Source organism: Ursus maritimus, unplaced genomic scaffold, assembly GCF_017311325.1.
Source record: "Ursus maritimus isolate PB19 unplaced genomic scaffold, ASM1731132v1 scaffold_15, whole genome shotgun sequence".
NCBI classification, from domain to species: domain Eukaryota; kingdom Metazoa; phylum Chordata; class Mammalia; order Carnivora; family Ursidae; genus Ursus; species Ursus maritimus.
The window spans coordinates 54,758,239-54,781,668 of record NW_024423897.1 but is presented as its reverse complement, the minus strand read 5'-3'; the positions used below and the strand labels follow the sequence as shown (position 1 = coordinate 54,781,668).

The window sequence follows — 23,430 nt, the reverse complement described above, 5'->3', positions numbered from 1 at the left end:
AAACACACAGTAAACTATGTGTTGGGTTTTTGTGCATTTCTGCTCCGTTTCCCTTCCTACACCACACCTCAGTTTCCCTTCCGACACCACAGCTACTGTGCGCATCTGCACCACCTGCAAGGCATCGGCCTGTCCCTGGCAAGGACCTCTATCAATGCGCGGATCGACACACAGAAGAATCAGCACCCCGGGCGGACTCTACAAGCTGGTATCTTAGAGCCTGCCTGGGACTCACGAGACTCTCTTTCTCAAAGTTCCTATCCTGGCTGGGCTGCAGGGCATGGCGGAAGTCATCCGATGCTCCCCCGTCTGAGCCGTGAGAGCCCCATGGGAAAACTGTGCAGATGCATGAGTGATTTTACCACGCATGGGAAGTACGGAGCCCCATACCTATCTACGCAGAATATTAATGTTGCCATTGGGGAAGGGGATCACTGTGTGCCACTGCCAGTCGCCGGCATTACCTGATCTTGGGATTTCTTTTTCTTCTTCTTCTTGCCCCAGCACCCGGAACTCTCCGCGTCTTTGCCATTGGCCTCCCCACAGAGCAGCCCGTCCAGCTCATCTGTGCCCATGTGCTGTCCCTGAGACGTTTCTGCTGCCAGCCGGTACGACAGGTTCCTTAAAATGCACACACAGTTTTCAACGGTCTGGAGGAAAGAAAGAAAAGAAAGAAAAGAAAGAAAAGAAAGAAAGAAAGAAAGAAAGAAAGAAAGAAAGAAAGAAAGAAAGAAAGAAAAAACAAAGGCGGAATGAATAAAAACTAACCAGCACTCCTCCACCCCGGAAAGCAGTCATTTCCACATCCCCGATTCTTTCTGGATACATTTAGCTGCTGGCTCCTTAAGGCTCCCTTGACAGCCACAGTGGAAAAAACTGAGAGAAGCCTGAGAAGGTCTTAAAACCTTTTCTTATCCACACTAGTTACTTTTATAAACAGCTGTCATTGCTGATTGAAGTGCACTAGTGAGCAGGAAAGAATCCACAACCTGGGAGAGGTCCCAGATACAGCAAATGCCCGCACCGCTCAGAATCATCGAGGGCGTGGATACTCACATTTCCATCAGCTCCGGGAGGGAGACCCTAATATTTCCCACTCACCAGGGCACTTTCTGGGAGTAAAATGAGGTAAGAGATATAAAGCCAGGGGGTCCCAGGCAAGCCGAGTGCTGGGATCACCTGGGGGCTTAAATGTTCCCATGCTACTGATTTGTTTGGAGATGGCTGGTGTTCCTGTTTTCTTAGCGTGGGGGTTAACCAGTGCTTGAGGACACATGTTGACCAGCTGGACACCTGTAAGGCCCTTGATCTCTGTTGGCTGTGTGACTTGAGCAATACACCCAGGATCTCTCTGACCCAGTAACTTCCTCTGTGAGATGATCACACCAGTGCCCCTATCTTGGCTTGCTGTGTGGATCAGGGGAGCTGAGCATGCACGTGTACGGATGAGGTAGGTAGAATGCTCCCTGACCCCCGAATGTCCACATTAATCTCCGTAGGCTGTGAAAAGGTTGGGTTACGTGGCCAGAGGGAATGGAGGTTGCAGACAGAATTGTGGCTGCTCGTCAGCTGAGATTGGGGAGATTGTTGGGGAGTTGGGGAGATTGTCCGGATTATCCTGGTGGGCCCATGAGGGTCCCATAAGTGAGAGAGGGGGCAAAAGAAGTAACTGAAGTTGTGTGAGAAGATGTGACCTCTCACTGCTGGATTTGAAGATGGAGGAAGAGGCCACAAGCCAAGGAATTGTGGGCACCCCGAGAAGCTGGAAAAGATAAGAAAACTGATTCTCTCCTGAGATTCCAGAAGGAACGCAGCCAGGGCGACACACTGATTTTATGCTAACAAGATCCATTTGGGACTCCTGATCTGTAAAACAGTAAGATAACAAATTTGTGCTGTTTTAAGCCACCATGTTTGTGGCAACTTGTTACAGCAGCTACGGGAAACCAAGACAGTATGTATGTGCTGAGCAGAGTGCCTGGCCCACGGGAGACACTATACGAGCATTCAGACCATGAACAGTGGTGCAGACGGCATTGTTGACAAGTCCAGAGCATGGGACTTAGGGCCAGCCAGTCTAGGTTTGAGTCCTGCCTCTGCGGTTTCAGGAGCTGTGTGACCTTGGGCAAAGTGCTTAATCTCTCTGTGCTTCCATTTCCTCCCAAAGACCCTTCCTCTGAAATGTCATCACATTGGAGACTAGGTTTCACACGTGAATTTTGGATCAATTTTGACTTTTGTTCTGCATTTGATGAACAGTGGGAAGAGGAAAAATATACCCAATTAAAAAAATGATAATGGGGGAAAAATTGAACAGACCTGTTTTATTTTTAAAAGGATGCCAGTTTGGCTATGGCTTCTCAGGCACCTGCTGTGTACAGCAGCATTTGAGACAGGGATCATGGCTCCGTTTCACAGACGAAGGGGCTGAGACTCCCAGCAGATTGGGCCCCTTCTCTCTAGTCCTCGGTCATGCCTGGGAGGGACGGGGGCTGCACTGCTCCCCTCCCAGGACGGGAATCCGGGAAAAGGCTGCACGTGTGTCTTTGACTTGACTACTGGGGGCATGACAATCAAGCAGGAAAACCGGTTTTCAGGCTCTATCTCTGAAGCCTTTGCCATTCCAGACCTCTCTTGTCAGCTTTTCAAGGTTTCATGGCTGCTAATCCCACAGGCTTTGAGTCAACTTGATTTTCTATTTCAAGCATCCTCTCAGCATCAAAAAAGGAACTGGCATGAAAGCAGGTAAACACAGGACGATGCATGAAAGAGAGAAAAGTCTCTCCCTGAAAGGAAAATGTTATGGCATAAGTCAGAACGATTTTTAAATCAGCTCAAACTGATTTTTCTTACATCAAAGACTTGGGAGAATCAACTTCTTTCTCATCCTGCTGTTCATCTTCCCCGGGGGCATCTCCATGCCTCTGTTTAACAAATGACTACGGGGAACACATCCATGGCAGTTTCCAGAAATGCTTTATAATCTACCTGTGGCTGGGGGATGACTGGGGAGAAGCCGGAGGGGGAGGGAAAGAGTGCAGAGGAGAGGGTGGGTTGGGCGAGGGAGTCACTGGGACTGACCTCGTCCCTCTAGCCAGGCTTGATGTGGGAGGGTCACCCATTCAAGCTCTTCCCTCTACGGGAGTGCGGAAAGAGGACAGAAAAAAAAAGGCGGCCACTGCCCTTCTCTGGGACACCAGCAGAAGGTGGGTGGCATCTGGTGGCTCTGCAGTTGACATCCATCGCTGTCACCAGTGCTTTTAGCCGCTCCTCTTGGCCACGAGGGTCATTTTGACTCCTTATTTTCTATTAGAAAGGGCTAATTTGGAAGTTGTCTGTGGATTGCTCTACCATATGGGGCCCATTCCACAAACTGTCCCAATGACAGGCGCCGAGCTGAGAGCTGGCACGGATTCCAGGCCCTTTTACGCATTTACCTGGCCGTAAAGAGAATGTGCACTCCTCCCCTTGCTACCCTGTCCTCGTGAAAGCTCAGGGGGGACCAGGCAGAGGGCCAAGCGGGACATTGCGGGACCATAATACGGTAAAGCTCCATGGCATGTTCTGGCCAGGCAGGCCCTGCTAAGTCACTTGTGACTTCTGATCCGTTCAGAAGCTATGACGATCGTCCTCGTCCCGAAGTCGGGGGTACTCGGGGACCGTCCTCCAGTGAGCAAACGCGAAGGGTGGTGCATCTACACAAGCTTGGTGCTCTTGCGCCGTCCCCAGAAATCGCCGCGTCTTCTCCTTGCCGCCCTCAACACTCCCAGTGATTCCAGGTTCCTCTTTTGAATACAATGTGGACATTAAAAGAGGGGATCTCCCAGGGGCTCCAGGGATCTAGCCATCGGCCACATCAGGAAAGAGGTGTGGGGCTCGCAGCACTTTGTTTTGGACCCATGCTGCTAAAGGCTACCTTCCCACCAGGGCTGGCATGGGCACTTGGCCAAGGCAAGAGGCTGTGGACTCTGGTTTTATTTTCAACTGCAAGGCCCACACAATATCAAAGCTCTTTCTGTATCCATTATAGTAGGGGGCTTCGTGTCCCGATGCTGTAGTCTTTACTGCTCTGAATGAGCAGATCTTCACACGGCAGCCTTTGCGAATTACCTCCAGCAGCTCTTTTAAAAATCACTGGTCTATTATATTAACAGGCATCTGTGAACACTCAAGACATCTTGGCTGGTCATTTTTTTTAGGGACTTAATCTTCCTATCAATGATATTAAAAGTTTTAAAATGGCCATTAAGGGTGTTTATAAGAGGGGTTGATTCAATCTTCAGCATCTCATATTCCGTCTTCGAAATGGATAACACTTACAGAGCAAAGTAACGGACGCCTGCATAACTCAGCGGCGGTGATCAGATGACAAACCGCGTTCACAGCGGCAGGAGACTAGTACTGCAAGGGCTGGAGTTCCCGAAGGCGTGCGCATCCACGACTCTGGGGAGTAGCGGCTCGGCTATTCTCAGCCACTCCCCTGTGCAGGCAAGGTGGAGAACTGCTAAGTCACCCCCCTGCCCGCTGGTAACTAAGGGGCTAAAACCACTGTTACCTGTTCTTTACCTGACTTTATAACTGAATTACATTTCATCGTCTTTCTGATCAGAGTCCATTTCAAAGCTGTAGCTAATCTACTGAAGTGGGTTCTCAGTGGAGGACGTGCATCAAATCACCTGATGAACTTTTAAAGGAACACACGTCTGAGACCAGAGGTGGACATTCCGAGTCAGAGGCTGTGATGCGGTCTAGGCACATGGCTGTGGTTTACAACCAGGACCAGTTCTGTTCCCCTGGGGGACACCGGGCAATGTACGGAGACATTTCTGTTTGTCACCACCGGAAAGGGAGATGCTATTGGCATCCAGTAGGGAGAGCCCGGGGATGCTGCGGATGAGGCAAAGGACGGCCCCACAACACGGAATACCTTGGCCCAAAATGTCAATAGTGTGGCTCTGGAGAAAGTTTCATTAAGGTCTCACATTTTTCACACAGGTCACTTAAAAAGCAGCAGTAAAGTCTGTGTTTATATCAGGATATTACTTGACAATTTTAGATTGAATCAAAACTAAACAAAAGACAAATTAAGGCAAAACAAAAAACCTTCCACACGGGAAAAGCCCACCCAATTCTATTCTGGTTTATGAAACACTGACTAGACTCTGAGGACAAACATGTAGACAGTCCCATTTCTTTAGATTTTGACCAAGGTTCTTTCAGTCTTCATAAGGCACTTTTAAAATGGCATTTGATACAATTAACATCTGTAAAAAGCTAACTTGTAGGAATACAGAATTATTCAAAGCTCAGGTCGTTTTAATGTTCCTCTTCCTTTTGAAAGCAGACTTTATAAACAAACTGAAAGCTTGTGGGTAATGTGGTGTGTGAACGTTTATACACTCATCTGGTTTGAGTAACTCAAAACAATACACATTTTTTATTCATTATTAATCGAGACTTAGGTGTCTGGTTCTAGGCTAGGATTAGAAGCCATCTAGAAAACACTGGAATCCTACCGGGAGACCAGGATAGACTGCGGGGTGACGGTATTAAGCCCAGCATTAGCTCTCCGCTGTTGTGGGCCTTTGCTTCGTCCCTTGGGCATCTTTATGCACTAAGATGTTTAATCTCTGCAAACACAACCAACCTTGCTGTCGATCTCACTGCTCCCCAGCGCGGACTGGATCACGTACAGCAGTGCGTCTGTGAGCCCATCACATTCCCGCATCCTCCTGCGAGCTTCCTCTCCGGCTGAACTAACATTCCTGCAAAGCAAAAGGGTGCGTCAGCTACCTCCGTGAGGGTCCCCAAAAGAACCTTCTTCCATGCCTGCCTCCAGAATGTTCACCAAGAACACGGTTTGAATGAGTAGGGATGGCTTGCACAAACGCATCCTAGACCCCAGCTGAGTCGCGGGCATCTGCCATACAACTTGCGAAACGGAGATACAGATTTCCGAATGTGTGCTCTGTGAAGGTCCTGTGACCGCTGGGAACGGAGACTCTTGGAAAGTCTTCGAGGTCTACTTCATTGACAGTTGAAGAGGGAACCAGAAGCCCTTCCAATCAAAGGCTTCTTCTTTGAGAAATGGGAAAGAATGCTTTCCAGAGACAGAACTTCCAACTTACTGAAATATTTTAGTGAACTAATTTCACCTGCCTCCAAACTATACCTACCTTGCTCCCGCCAGAAGTAAACTTCTAGAAATTTATTCTAAGAACATAGGGAGGGGTTTCTGTGAAAATTTAGTCATCGGGATGCCCATGGCACCCTTGATGGGCAGGAGTGGCCCCAGCTCCTTCCTGTACCGGCGCAGGCTGCACTGAAGCCAACAGAAGGGGGGACGGTCAGGGAACATGCAGCAGGGAAGCAGAGAGATCTTCCACCCCACAGAAGACATGAGACAAGCCTAGTCAAGGGTGGGGGTGCTTTTTAGTGACCCCACCACCTGACAGCCTGTTTTTCCTCTCCTACCCAGGGTTAGGATTTGGTTCAGGCAGAGAACTTCTGCAGCAACTCATGGAAAACACAGCTTGTTGGAGGGATGCTGGAGGTGAGTTAAGAGAGGGTGCGGAGGGGCTGAAGGAATTCAGATGGGGAAGAGTGCTCTCCCAAGAATGATCCCGGAAGGACAACGGCTCTCCAACTTGGCTGGTAGCGGAATCACCTGGAAGAGATTGCCAGGCCCACTCTGGGCTCTTGGGCGGAGCTGGATAACTTCCTGTTCGGTGACACTGAGGTTGAGAGCTACCGCTCTGACTCTGGCTCTAGGGAGAGGGTTCAGTCGGGGAGGGCAGCGCTCTTTGCTGATGCTGGGCGCTGCCACGTGGCAGAGCCCAAGAATCCGCGGCTCTGGGCAGAGCCTGCAGGAGACACTCAATAGAATGAGTGTCATGCTCACACTGTAACTGATACAAGTATTCCCATTTCATTTCCAAAATATCCTTCAAAGTTACATTTCGTTCTACTATACAGACGAGAACACTGAGGCGCAGAGGGCACCGAGGCAGTACGTGGAGCGGCTGGAACAGAACGAGGTCTCTGAGAGAGAGGGAGGCGAGGCCTTCAGGCTTGATGTGCAATAGGGATGCACCGCCTTTTTGAGGAATTAAAGTAAAATAGGCCTAATGCTAAAATGCCAAATGCTACAATGCTACCGAACATAAATGTTCTCTTCGATTATCTAGAAGGTTCTGTAGGATGTGTTTAAATAGGATCTTTCCGCATTTGAAAGTAAGACGGGGAAAGGTTATTCAATTCAAATTAGTATTTTTGGCATTTGCTGATCTTAAAATATAAACAAAATTTCTCAGTTCCTTAGATAATATAACTGGGCAAATATTGATGGTATTTTTATGTAAAGTGTTATGACTTCCTCTTGGGGTGGCCGACCCTCATCTCTGACAGGATCTGGGGAGGGAGGAAGAACCTACTTCTGCAGGAAGTTGCTATGAGAGTATTATTCTAAACTGGAAGGATGGCCTTTGTGCGAGAACATTTTTAGACCATTCCTCCTTGAAATGATTTTTGCCAGGTCGAGCTTTGAGGCTGTTAGAGTAATAGGCTTGTCAAAAATTCCAATCAGACTTCTTTGGCCAGAAGAATGCTGGGTGGCACTGTGTGCCTGTGTGTTCAAATCTTGCCTCTGTACTTCGAAGAGGCCGTGTTTCCAATGAGAGAATGATGGAATTTAGTCTTGAAAGTGCCGTAGGGGGAAGCTTTGCACACCCTAGTCTGAAATCCTCTGCCCTCCTCCCTGGCTGATGAGTGCTCAGTCTTTCTCCTGAGTAGCTTTACGATAATGAGGACAGATTGCATCCTGATTCACAAATACACTTCGAAGTGATCAGCCTATGTTCACCAGTAATCAATGAACGGGCAGGGCAACGGTAAGAAAAATCAGGAATTCGCAACTTTGTCAACATTACAAGCTGTGAATATTGATCTAAGCAGTTTTCTTTATTCTAGCTGTTGGATTCTAGTCTAGTCTCCAAAATTAAAAAGTTATTAACTGGCTGCTGTATTAAAATGTGCAAGATATTGAGGGCATCCGACGGCTGACCGGCTCAGTCAATGCAGCAGACGACTCGATCTCGGGGGTGTGAGTTCGTTCAAGCCCCACGTTGGGTGTAGATATGACTTAATAATAAAATCTTTAAAAAATGTATAAGATATTGAGAAATGAGAAAGACTAATAGGTTAGGGTCCCCGTAGAGGAGGAGAAATGAGTGACACACACACACACACACACACACACACACGTGCATGTGTAAACACACACAGACATACACAAGTAAACACCCACATACACACACCTCTATGATACAGAGGGGAGAAGGGAGTTACCACAGTGTCTGAAGATGCTCAGTATACAGTTTTAAACAGAATGAGGTGTGCACACGTCTCTTCATCAGTGGTGTCCTAGAAGTCCTTGAGGCTGGGTTCACTTGTAAGCAACTACTCCTGAATGAGGAAACACATCTAAAGAGTACGTCTGGTTTTTCACTCTGGAGGAGAGGAGAGTTTCCTCTTTCTCCTTTTCCCCCACAAAACAAGATCTACTATATAATTCATGCTTCACTGGTTAAAAATAAACCCAACAACTTTGCGTGTTGGTCACCGTAACAATTAATTGTAATTACGGTCCTAAGTACATGACAAAGAGCCAGTGTTCAAGCTACGACGTTCTTCCCTCCAGCTGCATTTAAAACCATCTTCTGCCCTTCCTGATAGAGGTGATTTTCATGTCGGAGGAGAAACTGGTGTGGCAAAATTCTACGTGTAAACATAACATTAAAACAAATACTTCACAGATTATTTGTAAAAGCACAGAGATGGTACAACAGCTTTTCCTTAGAAATAATCTTCATAATTTTGATTGAATTATCAGTTTACATGTTATTTGGAAATTTCTGCCTAAAGTAGTTTCTACAATCTTTTTACCTAATTGATAAAAAATGAAACAATTTATTTTTACTTCTTACAATTAAAAGATATAAAATCTCTTATGATCTCGTTTGTTCCAATATAACTCGTTAAACTGCTTTATGTTCCTATCTTCAGTGATGTTTGACATCCGTTTCTCTGAGCTTCCATCACTCACTGAGTTTATTTAGAACAAATTCAATATATGCAGCTCTCGTAGGATCCTAAGTGGCCCTTGGACCCTATGTTCAAAGGAATGAATGCTGCACGTGACATGAAAGACCATATCTTCTATGTCTCTACCTCACGTGGCCAGGATACGGACAGTGAAACTGCAGAGAAAACCCATGGATGAGGATTTTAGCAATTAATCAACCTGAAATCAGCCTCTCTCTTCTCTGCCCTGCCTTAGCTCTTTGAATCTCTCTTACTGGTCACTACTGGATTAGAATTATTTAGGCTGTGACCTTCTTGCTGCATGGGCACCTTCTGGAGGGCAGAGGGCATGTCACGGTTGTTTGTATACCCAGCATGCACCTGAGTGCCCCACACCACCTGGGTGCTCGGTGTGAGTTGGTTGTCACGTGTGCATGCGGCTCTTCTGTTGCACTGGAATTCGTGTGACTGATCTGCCTCCGCCCTCCATACTCATTGGATGACATGAGATGTCTGTTACATCAAGAACATAGGCTTCTTGGGCTCTGCCACTACAGCCCCCATCCTGGATTATTCAGGTCAGCCTCAATTTGGGAAGAAAGGAAAAAAAAACAACAACTGAGCACAGCATGCGGTATCTCAAGCTAGTGTCGTATCTCAAACTAAGCAGGTCTGAGATAGAAGCTTTCTTACGACTGTTGATGACATTGATCATACACGCTGAGTGCTGGAGAGAACGGCAGGATTTTTGCTGCCTGGAGCCAATCAGGTATTCCCGAGCCATGGCTATCTTCACCCCAGGCTTGCAGGAAGAGATTTCTGGCTCAGTTTCTCTTCCTGTGCTCTCTGTTACCTCCTCTCCTCTCCACTTCCCTGCTCCTTGGCCTTTATGATCTGCCCTCCCTGGGGTCAACTCACACCAGGTCCATCCCCATCATCTTGAGCCCTGGGTCCTTCCTGCATCTCTCTGGGCTGGGGCTCCCTGAGCTTCTTTGTCTCATCTCAACAGCAGAGCCCAGATGTTGGGTCCCTGGGGCCCTGAGTTGAGCTTCTGAGACTGCACACCAATGTGAGGAGTGGGATGGGGTTGCCAGGATCTTCAGAGAGCAGAGCTTGGACTGTTTCAAGAAATACAGATGGTCCCAAGCCAAAGCTGAAACACAAAGCCACAAACTCAGGAAGGTCTTGATGTGAACGCAGCAGGGCAGGCAAGAGGAGAGGAAGAAACCATCATGGATGACAGCACAGATAGACCAGGGGTACCGGACCTGGGTCTGGGGATTCCAGGAACTCCCAGGGGCTCGAGACTCTGTACCCTCAACCACAGATAAGGAGAGTCTGTCTGGGGATCAGAGGCTATGCTGACCTCCCTGCCCCCTGAAACCTGCAATGCTTTTTCTTCTGTGTCTAGGCCCACGGCCTTTGAGCAGTCCCACTGCCTAGGCTTGGCCAGACCTCTGCCTCGGCCCCTTCACCCCCCTCTTTGTTGTTCCAGGTGCAAGCTTTGAGGGCACCTGTAACACCTGATGTTTGAGGCTGGTCCCTCGGTGATGTGGGGAGGGGTGGGCAGCCTCATCTTATTCTGCTGTCTGCCCCTCGCTTCCCGCTGTATAGCACTTAGTAGGAACCGAGTGGATAATGACGAAATGCAATGGTGCACAGGCCTGCCTGCCTCCTTCTGAACCAGGGGCTCTTACCTGGAGCCATGTGGTTACCCGGGAACATATGCCAATGTCTGGGTGTCTGGGAACACTGTGGTTCTCCCAACAGGCGTCCCTAACAATGCCCTGTGTGGACGCTGAGAAGCCTGCTCTAGCTAGCTGGGCTCCTTGAGGGTCTAATTTGCAGGTATCTTTTCTAACACCAGACCCGTGTGTAGCCCAGAGGTTCTCAAACTTCCACGGCATCCAAATCATCTTTGCAACTGGATTAAAATGGAGAGGCCCAGGCCCTTACCCAACTCAGCGCGTTCTCTTAGCCCTCTAGGTGATGCCCTATACACCAGAGTGTGAGAACCACTCTCTTAGCAGGGAATCCAACAGCAGGAAATTGAAATAATTATTAAATGACCAAGTAATTGTCCACCGTGAGCTACATGATACATAAACTCTTAAAGATACTACTCGGTTTCTTTTTCCTAAACGGGGCGGGGGTGGGGGGGGTGGGGACATCATGGCCTCATATCTAACAATGATGCATTCATTTTAATTTAAAATCAATTAATTAACATAATGTATTATTAGTTTCAGAAGTAGAGTTTAGTGATTCATCAGTTGCATCAAACACCCAGTGCCCATTACATCACATGCCCTCCTTACAGTCCATTACCCAGTTAGCCCATCCCCCACCCACCTCCCCTCCAGCAACGATGCATTTAGACCAATTGCCATAGGCTCCCAACAGGCAGACTGTGAAAGCCTTGGAACTAACACTAAGTTTGTGAAGGGAAATCTAAGCAAAGCACAAATGTGCATCATCTCAATTTCCTGACCACGTGATTACCAACGAAATTTGTAGCTTCTCGTAAATTACCCAGTCTGAGTATGCATGGGGAAGGGAAATGGTAGCAATCACGCTCAAGCCATTCTCCCATGAAGCAGGCTTGCTTTTGCTTTAGTTAAAAACATTCCAATTTAAAGAGATCCTTCTACCCACATAGCTAAATCAGGAGTACAGAATTTCTTCTGTAAGGAGCCAGAGAGTGAATATTTCAGGTTTGGGAACCCCACAGGGTCTCTGTAACTTCTCCTCCTCCTCCTCCTTTTAACAACCTTTTAAAAATGTAAAACTCACTCTTACCTGCAACCATACAAAAACAGGTCATGGGTGGGATTTGGCCCATGGACCACAGTTTGCCAACCCCTGACCTACATTCTCATTTGAAGCCCGGATTCAGGAGGAGTCTCTGAACCCCTGATATTGTCCTCAAAATTTCATGTAGTTATATATATATATGCTATGTGTGTGGTTTTTTCCTGCAATAAAGGAATAGGACTTTCATTGTATTCTGAGGCCAGGACCCAAAAAATCCAAGAACCTCCAATCAAAACCAGCAGCGCCCTTGGTCTGAGCGGAATATTGCTCTCCTAATTCTAGAGCTCAGGTGTCAGGATTCAGATGCATTTGTCTCCATGGATGAACAGCAACTATTCTTTATTCTCGCCTACAAAAAGCCCTGGGAGAGCTTGCCTGTGGGTTCCAAAATCAATGACCAAGAAACCCCGAATCTCTTCCTCCATGTGGGAAAGTCAAATGTGCAGGGTTGGGTAGGAAGGGGTCTTCTGTCCAGCCAGCTGGGTCAACACAGCGACAGCTGTCCAGCGTGATCCCTTCACTCCAGGTCAGTGGTTACAGGGCCCATGGGGGCAGTGTGAGCCCTGCTCAGTCTCAGAGGGGCCACCATAGAGGAGGGGCTACTACCACAGAAACCATTAGGGCTCATCCTCACTCTGTAGCTTCTCTGCAGAAAGGGAGAGTTGTTTCCTCCTTATTATTCAACAACTTCAACGAAGATGGATTCTCTCATGCACCTGCCACGGTCTTGTTGCTGGGGCTCCCTAGGTGTGAAGGCACGTGCCTTGCTGGGTCTACTCATCTGTAATGTGCAGATGGGGATATCTGAATCACCAGCTCGTGCGGTCACACAGCCCAGTGCTCAGGGCCTAGTGAGGGCTCTTCACAGTAAATGTGAACCACTCCAGCTGCTTCTCCCCCAGAGACTCCCACGCAAGAGGGAGAGAGACACCAGGAAGGGAGCTGCTGTCCCACCTGGAACGTGGACGGCAGACACGCGGAGAGGATAAGGGGCAAGCACAGGAGAGACGAGAACATTTCATGGCCACAATGACAACCTCATTGATACATGTTCATCACTAATTTTTAAAAAATTTCAAACTATTGTAAAAGTACTCAAACAACGGAGAACATATATGAGTAAAAGTGAACATCCTCACTCTTCTCTTCCCCTCTGTCCAAGGCAATCATTGTGACTGTGTGGTGGTTATCATTCAAAATGATTTTCTACTCCTATAAATAAACTACGTAGGTATGTTTTTGTTTTTCACTGTAGTGGTCAGGCACCTTGCTTGATTTTAACCTTTTTTATTTTCTTTTTAAGAGCGAGAGAGAGAGAGAGAGAGATAGCGAGGTAGGTGTGGGGTAGGGGCAGAGTGAGAGGGAGAATCTCGAGCAGGCTCCATGCTCAGTGTGGAGCCTGACTCAGGGCTCAATCTCACTACCCTGAGACCATGACCTGAGCCAAAACCAAGAGTCAGATGCCTAACCGACTGAGCCACCCAGGCGTCCCTGCTTTTATCCTTTAAAAGCCTATCATTGCCTCTTTCCATGACAGACCTATTGACCCTATTCAATGAATGACTTTGGGTATTCCACGTAGAAATATATCACAGTTTATAATTTAAGAAATGATTACCCTATTAAAGGACATCCAAGTTACCTTTAATTTTTTGCTGTAATAATTAACATTGAGTGGAAATTTGGAGGAGTTATGGGGTTTGTGAGATGGACCTTATGGAACCAGAAGAAAGGGACCCAGACAGATAAGTTCAAAGCAACAAACAAACCCAGCTGGCCTGGGTACTGACTCTGCTCTACACCCAAGGCCAAGTCTTGGGATAGAAAGAAAAGAACACCTGGCCCTTGACCTTCGAAGCTCACAGTCTAGCAAGGTAAAGCAGACACATATCTGATGTGCCGAGATCTGATGTCATCCTCGTGGAATAAGCAGTATGAAGAATGTGGAAACCAATCTCCCTTGCAAGCGATGGCTGGGTGTGCCTAGAAAATCAACCCCGGCTCGGATGGATGGCAGTCTCACTACTCACCTTTAAGTTGTAATTACAATCTTGGCTGAGGTTGTACTTCTGTAAATTTGGATATCAACTGTTTTCCTTAACATCTATAGCAGCAAGCCACGGGTTGGACTTAAGAACACAGAGTACGATAAATGTGTTCTTAGCAAGAAAGCATTTTCTGCATACTTAGTGGAATGCACCTTCAAATTTGAAGGGCAAGGCGTAAACTACACATACAGGCTTAGGAGTGGTTTCCGGAGAACAGCCTGTGTCAATACCAACCAAGTACAACCATACAGCGGTGGAGGCTCCAGGCCACTCTTGGTCTGAACAGGGGATAGGACGTATAGGGAGAAGTGGCAGTCTGTGCAAATGCCAATTCCGGCATGTATGTGTCCATTTTTACTAAGCCTGGCATGGTAAGCCAGCCTCTCATGCTTAGTAGAACCACAGCAGGCTAATGGTTCACCAGGGTAAATCCTGCTGATTCTTTCACCAAACCACATGACCTGTGCTAAGTCCTTTTTGACCTTTAGCTACCAAGAGGTCCAAAGCTACCAAGAGGGAACCAAAGCAAAGTTCCCTTCACCTGCCTGGTGAATTCAAGTCATTCAAACGGCTTTTCCACCGTTGTCTTTTTCTGACATCTTACCCAGAGTGCAGAGCCAAGGATGACAGAAGTCCCTGGCCTTGAAACCTTACGGGGTTTTTTGGGCTTGATTTCCAAGCTGCTTGGAACCAGTCCTCTATTTTATTTTCCATTTCTCCCCTTCTTGAACTGGCATGTCTATAATTATCATCCTATACCTGTCCCACCAGTGTTTGTTGGGAGCAGATAAGCTGCTTCTTTGGTATTAATGGCCCCCCAAGATGTTTATTCCTAATGCCTGAAACCTGTGTATAGTTTACTTTACATGGAAGAAGGGACTCTGCAGAGGGCATGAAGGTTATGGATTTTACAACAGGGTGATTTTTCTGGATGGTCCCTGTGGACCCCATTGAGCATTAAAAGCAGGGTGAAATCTCTGGGTGGAGTCAGTGAGATGCAGTAGAAGGGGAAAGTCAGAGAGATCTCAGGCATGAGGGTTCAACTCCCCATGGCTGGTTCTGACACAGAGGGGGCCACATGTAACATTGAAAGAGAGGCTGCTAGCTCTCAGCTGACAGCCTGCAAGGAAACAGGGACCTTGGTCCCACAGCCACAAGGAATCTGATTCAGGCTACAACCTGCAGAAGCTTGGATAAATCTTCTCCCAAGAGTCGACACCTTGATCTTAAATGGGTAAGAACGGTGTCAGACTTCTAACCCACAGAAACTGTAGGATAATAAATCTGTGTCATCCTAAGTCCCTAAGTTTGTGGTCTTTGTTACAGCAGCAATAGGAAACTAGTACAGAGCCTTTCGCTTGTTTTACTCAAGGGTAAAGGAAAATCTTCTCGACACACGCATATGCGTTCCACACCCCAGCCTTTCCTGGAAAACTACTTATCTGCAGTGGACTCATGCAAGTTTCAAGAAGATACTTCTAAATGATCAAATACTTGTATTTTTTGATCAAGACTAAAATGCCACGTATATAAGAGAATCAAAATTCTTCCTTGGGGCATGTGTGTAGGGGGCGGGGTGAGGTGGTGACATAGACAGCATCTGCCCTCAACCACGCAAGGCCAGGTGATACTCTAGCTACCGCCGAGCAGACTAAAGCGCTCCGCGTAAGAAACACTGGTGCGAGGCGGTGATGCATGTTTTGAGGCAAAGTGGTTTTGTCCTCTCCCTGATCTGATTAGCCACAAGAGAGCCACCGGATACGTGTGCATCAGCTTGGACCACGCTGCTCTCTTGCTTGGTCAGTACCTTTCACTTCTGCCAGTCCTCTTACTACAGAATGGGCTCCCGAAAGCCTCAGTCTTCCCAGCTTCCAGTGAACAGAGAGGGAAGCAGGTGGTATTCTATTCTGGGGGGATAATGAGCACGCTGGATTGTAAGGGAGAGAAGTGGGCGCTGTCCTAGCTCTGCTTGAGTGCAGTCTTTAGTGGGGACTCATTGTTTTCAGTGAATTCCTGGAGCATTCTCTGAAATGCCCACCATAAATACCAAATGGTGTGAATGGTCCAGGTTTCCTCTGCTACAAAAAGTAGCGGGCTCCTAGGAAACCTTCCATAAGCTGACGTGTGTAAAGCAAAGAAGCAATTACTATTAATTTATATGGAAACATTTTGAGCCTTCCCAGACCCCCAAATCTCCTCTCTTAGGCTCTCCTGATGCCGGAGGGCACAGCGCTAACGGACGCACAAAGTACATGGAGATAAAGCCCAGATGCTCACATGCTCACAGACACAGTTCAAAGCTCTGGGGGCTGGATGCTGAGACGCAGGGTCTGGCACAGGGAAGGAGCTGGCCGAGCCCTTCATGCTGTTCTGGGTGCCCTGCCTCTAGCCCAGCTCTCTGCAAAACCGACGCACGGTGCTCTTTCTGCTTTTCAGCTTTTTTCTGTAAAAGCAAAAATCCTCTTTGGATTTCTTTCTGCTTGTGAAAACAGCTACTCATGTAGGTTTTCTTTTTGTTTGTTTGTAAAAGCAAAGTGGCCTGATGCAAACTTTCGAAAACTGAGGGACACCTGTATTCGGATAAGCCACACCTCCGTACATTTTTACTGGGTACAAATAACAGAAGGCCGAATTTATTGAAAAGCTCTTGACTTCTCTTTACACATATGGGTTTAAGCTGGCACTTTATCCCAGCCAAGTCAGGACAATTTCCAGAGAAATACATTTCCCTTTTCCTTTTTTTTTAAAGATTAGCACAGTCTTGCTTTTGGATTCCTGCTATGCACCTTACTGTCTTCTCTCAAGGAAGGCAATTTCTTTATAAATCAGGACAGTGATGGCTTGGTAATTGCTTTGTTGAGCTGCAGGGACAGAACACTTCAGTGGCTTAAAGACCAACTACCTACTGGGCCCACAGTGAACACGGCTCCCGAGCTGTCCTCAGAGCGGTGGCCCCTACGCGTAGACACCCCACCCACCCTCGTAAATGTAAACCAGCAGAGAGGGATGGATAAGCTGCTCTTTCGCTGGCTATTCAACACTGTCCCTTTTAAGAATGCCTAGATCCATGCCTTCTGGAGCTAGCCATGCATCAGGGCACATTGCTCCAAAGCTGCCCAGAGTGGGACCAGAAATACCTGAGTTCAAAGACGCCCTCCGGCTGTCAAGTACTACCTAGGGTTTTAGCTTCATGATTCCAATTAAAATTGATGGACGCCGCGGAGTTAACTGCGCTATGAAACGTCTGCTGCATGTTTCCCGTCGGGCTAAATTATAAGGAAATCACAGGGAAAAAAAAGGGAGTGCTGCGTGGCTAACGCCGGGAACTGTGAACCTAATTGTGCCTGTGGTCCTTCGTGCTCCGCGAACACCCACTGCTGTTTTCCTAACTTGTAGGCCTCGGGAGTGAGCTGTGCGCACTGCGCCTTGAGTCTGGAGTTACCAAGACCACACGTCAAGCTCGGAGCACTGCCACGCGGCCCAAGCTTCTGAGCCGATGCCCCCCCCCCCACAGTCCACTGATGTCCCAAACCGTTCACTCTGGCACGTTTGTGGCAGGCCCTTGGCGCTGACTCAGAACCAGGGAGCATCTCATGTTGCGAGCCCCACATCCAACCTCTGCCTGCCATCGAGGGGGCTTTCCGTCAGGTGTGTGTGCCCGCAGTAGGCATTCCCCCAGAACAAAACCATTCGCCAGCCATGGCCTGATTACAAAAGAAACAGCAAAAAGCAAGTATCATGGTCAAAATGCAAATTACATTAAAAAAAGGAATAAAAACACAGTGTTTTCTTCCCTTTTCTGCTAGGCCAAATTATTCCTTATCAACCCAGACACAACTGAATAGAAGTCACAAAACCTGAGCTTTAAAAATACATGCAATAGGGATGCCTGTGTGGCTCAGTTGGGTAAGTGTCTGCCTTCAGCTCAGGTCATGATCCCAGGGTCCTGGGATCGAGTCCCACATTGCATCAGGCTCCTTGCTCAACTGGGAGACTGCTTCTCCGTCTGCCTGCCACTCCCCCTGCTTGTGCTCTCTCTCTCTCTGACAAATAAATAAGATCTTTTAAAAAATAAAATAAAAATACATGCAATAAATTAATACGCTAGGGAACACTGCAAACTAGAAAGGCAACATTCACTTCACTAATGGGGGGGCTTCCAGGAAAACAAGCACTGTGACTACATAAATAATGAGCAACCCTGAGGCCATCCATCCATTTCCTTGTATTTTCAGACCTCTGTCTTCTAAGAAGTAGAACAAACCTGACTAATAAGGGATTATAGGTAATTGGCTACTTGCCTTTTAAATGTCAGATTGTGGGTTTGAAGACTTTCAAGATTTGGCCTTATGTTCTGCATTATTAATAGCTATTATTAGAGTAACCCTTCAAACCTTCATTTCAATTCATCACCTAATTCCCTATATGCACTCATGTAATCTTTCAATTTATTTACTTGCAGGAAATTTTAACAAATCATACTTCAAAGGCTTATTAAAGCTGGGAATCAATGTTATTTCTAAAAGTTCACTTATCTAGATGATGAGTTGTCCTCAAGGTATATTTCTTGTTTTCATGATGCCTTTGATCACTCGCTGATACCTTGTTGGGTACCAATAATAACAACCCCGAGTCTGAAAGTATCTTTAGAGGAAAGAAGTGCGTTTACTCTCTTGTCTCATCCCCTCCCTGTTTCTACCCCATCTTGCTCCGTGCAATTCTCCAGCCCCTCCCACATGGCATTTTCTTCTGGGGGTTCACTGTTGGGCGGAGCCCAGCAGCATTTCTCTGAGCTGACTGCCCAAGGTCCTTGAGGATGAGTGATCACAACAGGCAGCCACAGGGTAAGGAAGGGTGAAGAGGAAATTCCTGTCATTCTACTACGGTAACCATCCCTCTCTTTCTCTCTTTCTCCCTTTCTTTCTTTCTTTCTTTCTTTCTTTCTTTCTTTCTTTCTTTCTTTCTNATAGTCCCTGGATCAAAACAGCTGAAGCCTTGTGAGCAAAGGGGAAGGAAATGATTAAAAATAAAAACCACCTTTCTTTGAATCTCTTATAAATGCTCCCACCTCTCCTAACTGCTGTCCTGGGAACTTAAAGTTTTGACGGCTCACTTAGTAGTTTTTTTACTTGGATCAAAGAACATGATAAATGATTTAAAAAAAAAAAGAAATCCAGACTCCAATTACTTTGGCCAGAGATTACTGTGTAGTTCTAGCTAGGTGAAACAAACAAAGAAAGCCAACTTTTGTTTGGCCAAAGATGAATTAAAGCTGCAGAGGGTGTCTGTGGACAACTGTGTTCTCTCTCTGTCTTGAAAGGAATATATCTAGTGTTAGGGGTGCTGGGTGACCAGATGGAGAAACTGTAAGAATCCATATAAACTTCTATAAGAAAAAATAGAGAATTCAGTAACACTAAGATCATTTAGCCTCTTTATTTTCTGAAAGGGAGAAGGGTATACATTTATTCCTAATTATTGAAATATATTTTTACATTTTGGAGGACATTTCTGGAACTTATTGAAAGAAAGTGGGTGCCAGCTTCTGTAAGAAGCAGCAGCTTAGGCATTGGTCTGAATCGCAATTTAGGAGTAACTGGAAAAGTCAAAGCTGTCTAAAGAATCTTTGTGTTTTAAAACCAAGGCTGCTTAGCACCTGGTTTAACTGTGTGTCTCCACTGTTGTCATGAGCGGACTTTTTCTTCTTTGTCTTGGAAGGGAGAATTTGAAAGATGTCCCTTCAAGATTCCTGACCTGGGGTTGTTCAGTCAAGCACTCATCTTGGCACTGCCGTGAAGGGCTTTGCGGATGGAATTAGGTACTAATCCCTGCCCTTAAGGATAGGGAGATGATCCTGGATTATCTGGGGTCCCTGTGGCATTTCATGAGTCCTAAAAGCAGAAAAATGAGTCCAAGACATGTGGCTGAAGAGGGAGCAGAGAGATGAGGGAAGGTGAGGGGAGAGGGCCTGACACCCTGACATTGCCGGCTCTGCAGGACGATGGAAGGGGCCACAAACCAGGGAATGTGGTGGCCGCTAGATGCTGAGAACACCCCCCAGACAAGAGCCAACAAGGAAATGTAGTCCTCAGTCTACAAGCACAAGAAACTGAATTTGGCCAACCTCCTGAATGAGCCAGGAAGCAGACCTTTCCTAGAACTTCCTGAGAAAAGCCTGCCAGCACAGACCCTGATTTTGAACTTGTGAGACCAGCCACGCCCCTGCACTTCCGATGTACGCCACTGTGAGACACGGGCGCTGTTGAGTCCACCAAGTTTCCGGTACTGTGATGGCGGCAATGGAAAAACCACTTGGGCTCATTCACAGAAGACCAAAAAGCCTCACGGTAATATCTTCTCATCAAAGCTCATTTTAAACATGTCTGCTAACGTATTTCAAAACGTTCAGATACATTTTCTGCATCTTCAAATGAAGGTGTTTTTAGAGGCTCCGAGAAACAAGATAAAATGTGGTCATTAGGACTTTTAGCGGCCTCTTGTTGCAGGAATGCTGAGCGCAACGGGCTTCTCCCCGACTCCAGGTAACCTAAGAGCGACTGCTCTTCCTTTACTACGACCAGATGGCTGGCGCGACACACGAGTGTAGGATAACGGCACCACTGGGTGCACAATTTCCTTTTACTGCTTTAGCTGTGGAGGGAATAAGGTTTCAAACATCTAAGAACAATAATGCTGCATAGGAAGGTCACCTAACAAGGACACTTTGAGGAGCCTCACGGCATCATTAAAACCAGGTCACAAGTTGGACCACGAAGAGTTTAGCTTCATTGTTTATCCTTGTCACGCTAAGTAAGTGCTGGGATAAGAGCATTCTCACCTGCTATGGGACTGGGGTTACTCTTTGATGTGGAGCAAGTGTTAAGATTGAGTTTAAAAACTGTGCACTTAACCAGCTCGGTGGACACGTTGAGAATAAGCAGAAGACAAAAGGGAAGGCTTGTGTCTCTACCATCGGCCCGGGGTGCATGTATCCTGCAGGCTTCACGGGTCTTTACGAATAATAACCGTTTCTGAAGCTCTGGAACAGACCACAGAAAATGACTTCATAGGGGAAATGTCAAGGTACCAATGCACCACGAAAATTATCTGGAAGATGTAGTCTAGAAATGCCAGGTTTTTCTGAAGCTCATCTTAATACAATTACTCTTATTATCAATCCTTTTATATGTGCTAATAGGAAAAGGTTCGGAGGTCTGTTCATCAATAAAGAAAACAAGTTTCGGAAAAGATGGAGTAGAAAGGATGATTCAATTTTTGTACAAAATAGAAGCAGAAAGAAGATCCTTATATAGTATGCAAACTGCTACTAGGCCAGTGGATCCACTGATCAAATCCACTATTTCCAATAATCCATTAGTTCCCTAAAATTCCCCCCAGGGATACAACGTACTATTTCAGTTTTAATCACAAATACTCACCATGGAGTGTTTTCTACAGAACGTGCTGAAAATCAAACATACAGTATCACACAGTGTTAGTTCACTCAAATGCTAAAGAACCTCTGGACAGCTGCGGTCTAGGAACATGGTTTCTGCTTTCACCACACGGTCACATGTGTGGGACACATGCCGGCGCCTGGCACTCTCCTGGCAGTGCCGGCCCCTCGCCATGCGGTGAGATGCTGTGGGCTGCCGCTCAAGCAGTTACAGCCAGCCAGCCTCTAAATGAGTGTTGGTTAGCTTTTTTGGTTTGGTGTCAATGCTGGATTCCTCTCACCACGGAGTCCTTGAGTTCTCCTGGAGACGACCAGAATGGGAACGATGATGAGGGGGACAAGGGGCTTTCACAAAGTATAGTTGTGGTCCTAAGGATCAAGAGAAGTGAATAAGAAGGAAATTTAAAAGGCAAAAAAGAGGTAAGAGTGAATGGAGGAAAAGAAAAGTAGTGCTTCCTGGAACCTGCTTTGGGAGCTTCCTTTAAAGGCTATTTTGTTGTGCGTGGAGACACTTTGATGGACTTAACTGGAAATACGGTGTCAAATACGGTGTCACTCACCCTGGACTCAGTCTTTCTCTCACACCTGCATCTGCTCAGTTGGCACCCAGGCAGCTCCGACCACAAAGCATCTCCAGAATCATCCTGCATGGCTACTGACAGGTCCATTACCACCATGTCTTGTGTCTTCATTGGGTCCCAGTGCTTCCACCCTCATCCCCCACCTCCCAGGCAAGTTCTTGTGATTCTTCTAAAATGTGCATCAGAGCACCAGTCCTCCACCCCAAGACTTTCCATTTCACTCAGACTCCAAGTCCTGAGCAGAGCGCATGCACGAGACATATTTCTCTTGTTCACTTGGCCAACGTCTACTCATCTTTCCATGTCTTTTTCAGAGGAAGGCTTCCCTGTCCCCCTGATCAGGTTCTATGTCCTATGCTCACTCAAGGTTCATTGGCATGTTCTCACCCACCCATATCACTTGCTTACTGCCCGTCGGCATTCTGTGCTCTGGTCACAGAGCATCATGCTGCTTGGGGGAGGGGATAGAGGATGGGCAGCTGGCTGGCAAGGAGGCAAGCCGTGGGGCGAATGGGCAGCCGAGCAAATGGACAAAGTGAGGGCTAACTCAAATTAGGGGGAGGAGGAACGAGACAGATGCCTGAGGCCAGCAGTCTGCACTCGGGAGCCCAGACTGGTCCCACATTTTCATCCAGGGCCAATCTTGGTCTGTGACCAAATCAATAGGCACGGCTGCCTGTGATTGATTTCTTTGCTTGTCAGATAGATTATAACTTGCTAGAATGCAAGGAGACAGAAGGACTAAGGGACACCAATACTGACGGACCTTGCCATGGAAGGAAACACAATTCGAAGCCAGTGACAGAACAGCCTCCTATTGCCTGCTCCTTCTCCAGCCCTACTCCACAGAGAGTTTACAGACAGATCAGATGACATTCTGGTCTCAAGCGTGTTAAAGGCATTTCAAGCAAGAGACTCTGCAGTTGAAAGCAATGGGGATTCTTGAGGAGCCTGGGAGAAGGACAGGAACAGTGAGAAGAATATACCAGAGATACTACCACACCCTCATCTTTGCAGGTCCTAATTTGTGTAATATAATGTTTGTGAGTATTGCATTCACTTGTAAAGAGTGGAAGTATCTTATACTCCAAAAGACCGCGTAGGTGAGTAGAAAAGCTTTGGTGTCCAATTTCAACTCTATTTTTATCAGCCTGGCCTGGGGCAGCACATTAGCATATCTGACCCTCAGTTTCTCCATCTGTAAAGTGGGCTAATGTTTTGGAAGGATCAGATGAGGCCAAGTCCGTGCAGTACATAAGACCCAGACCTACAGTCCCCCACCACCCTCTCCCCTGGACATCTGCTCACTGATACCTGAGCAAAGGACAGATACCTGAGCACAGGTATTTGAAGCAAAGGACAGACAAAGAGAAAAAAAGAACAAAGCACAGGAAGATTCTAGTATGGTGCATAGGAGGACTATTAGATTTGTTTTTGGAAGAAGGGGGGC

At 46.9% G+C, this 23,430-nt stretch overlaps 1 protein-coding gene across 1 annotated transcript in view; it reads right to left on the bottom strand.

Moving 5' to 3' along the window:
- The window catches only part of CTNND2 (catenin delta 2), a 736,406-nt gene that overhangs the window by 125,025 nt on the left and 587,951 nt on the right, over positions 1-23,430 (bottom strand). Inside the window, exons 12-13 of the mRNA XM_040630544.1 lie at positions 5,648-5,765; positions 465-650 (exon numbers count right to left, since the gene is read on the bottom strand). Coding sequence (XP_040486478.1) covers positions 465-650; positions 5,648-5,765 — 304 coding nt within the window. The remainder of the gene's footprint in view (positions 1-464; positions 651-5,647; positions 5,766-23,430) is intronic.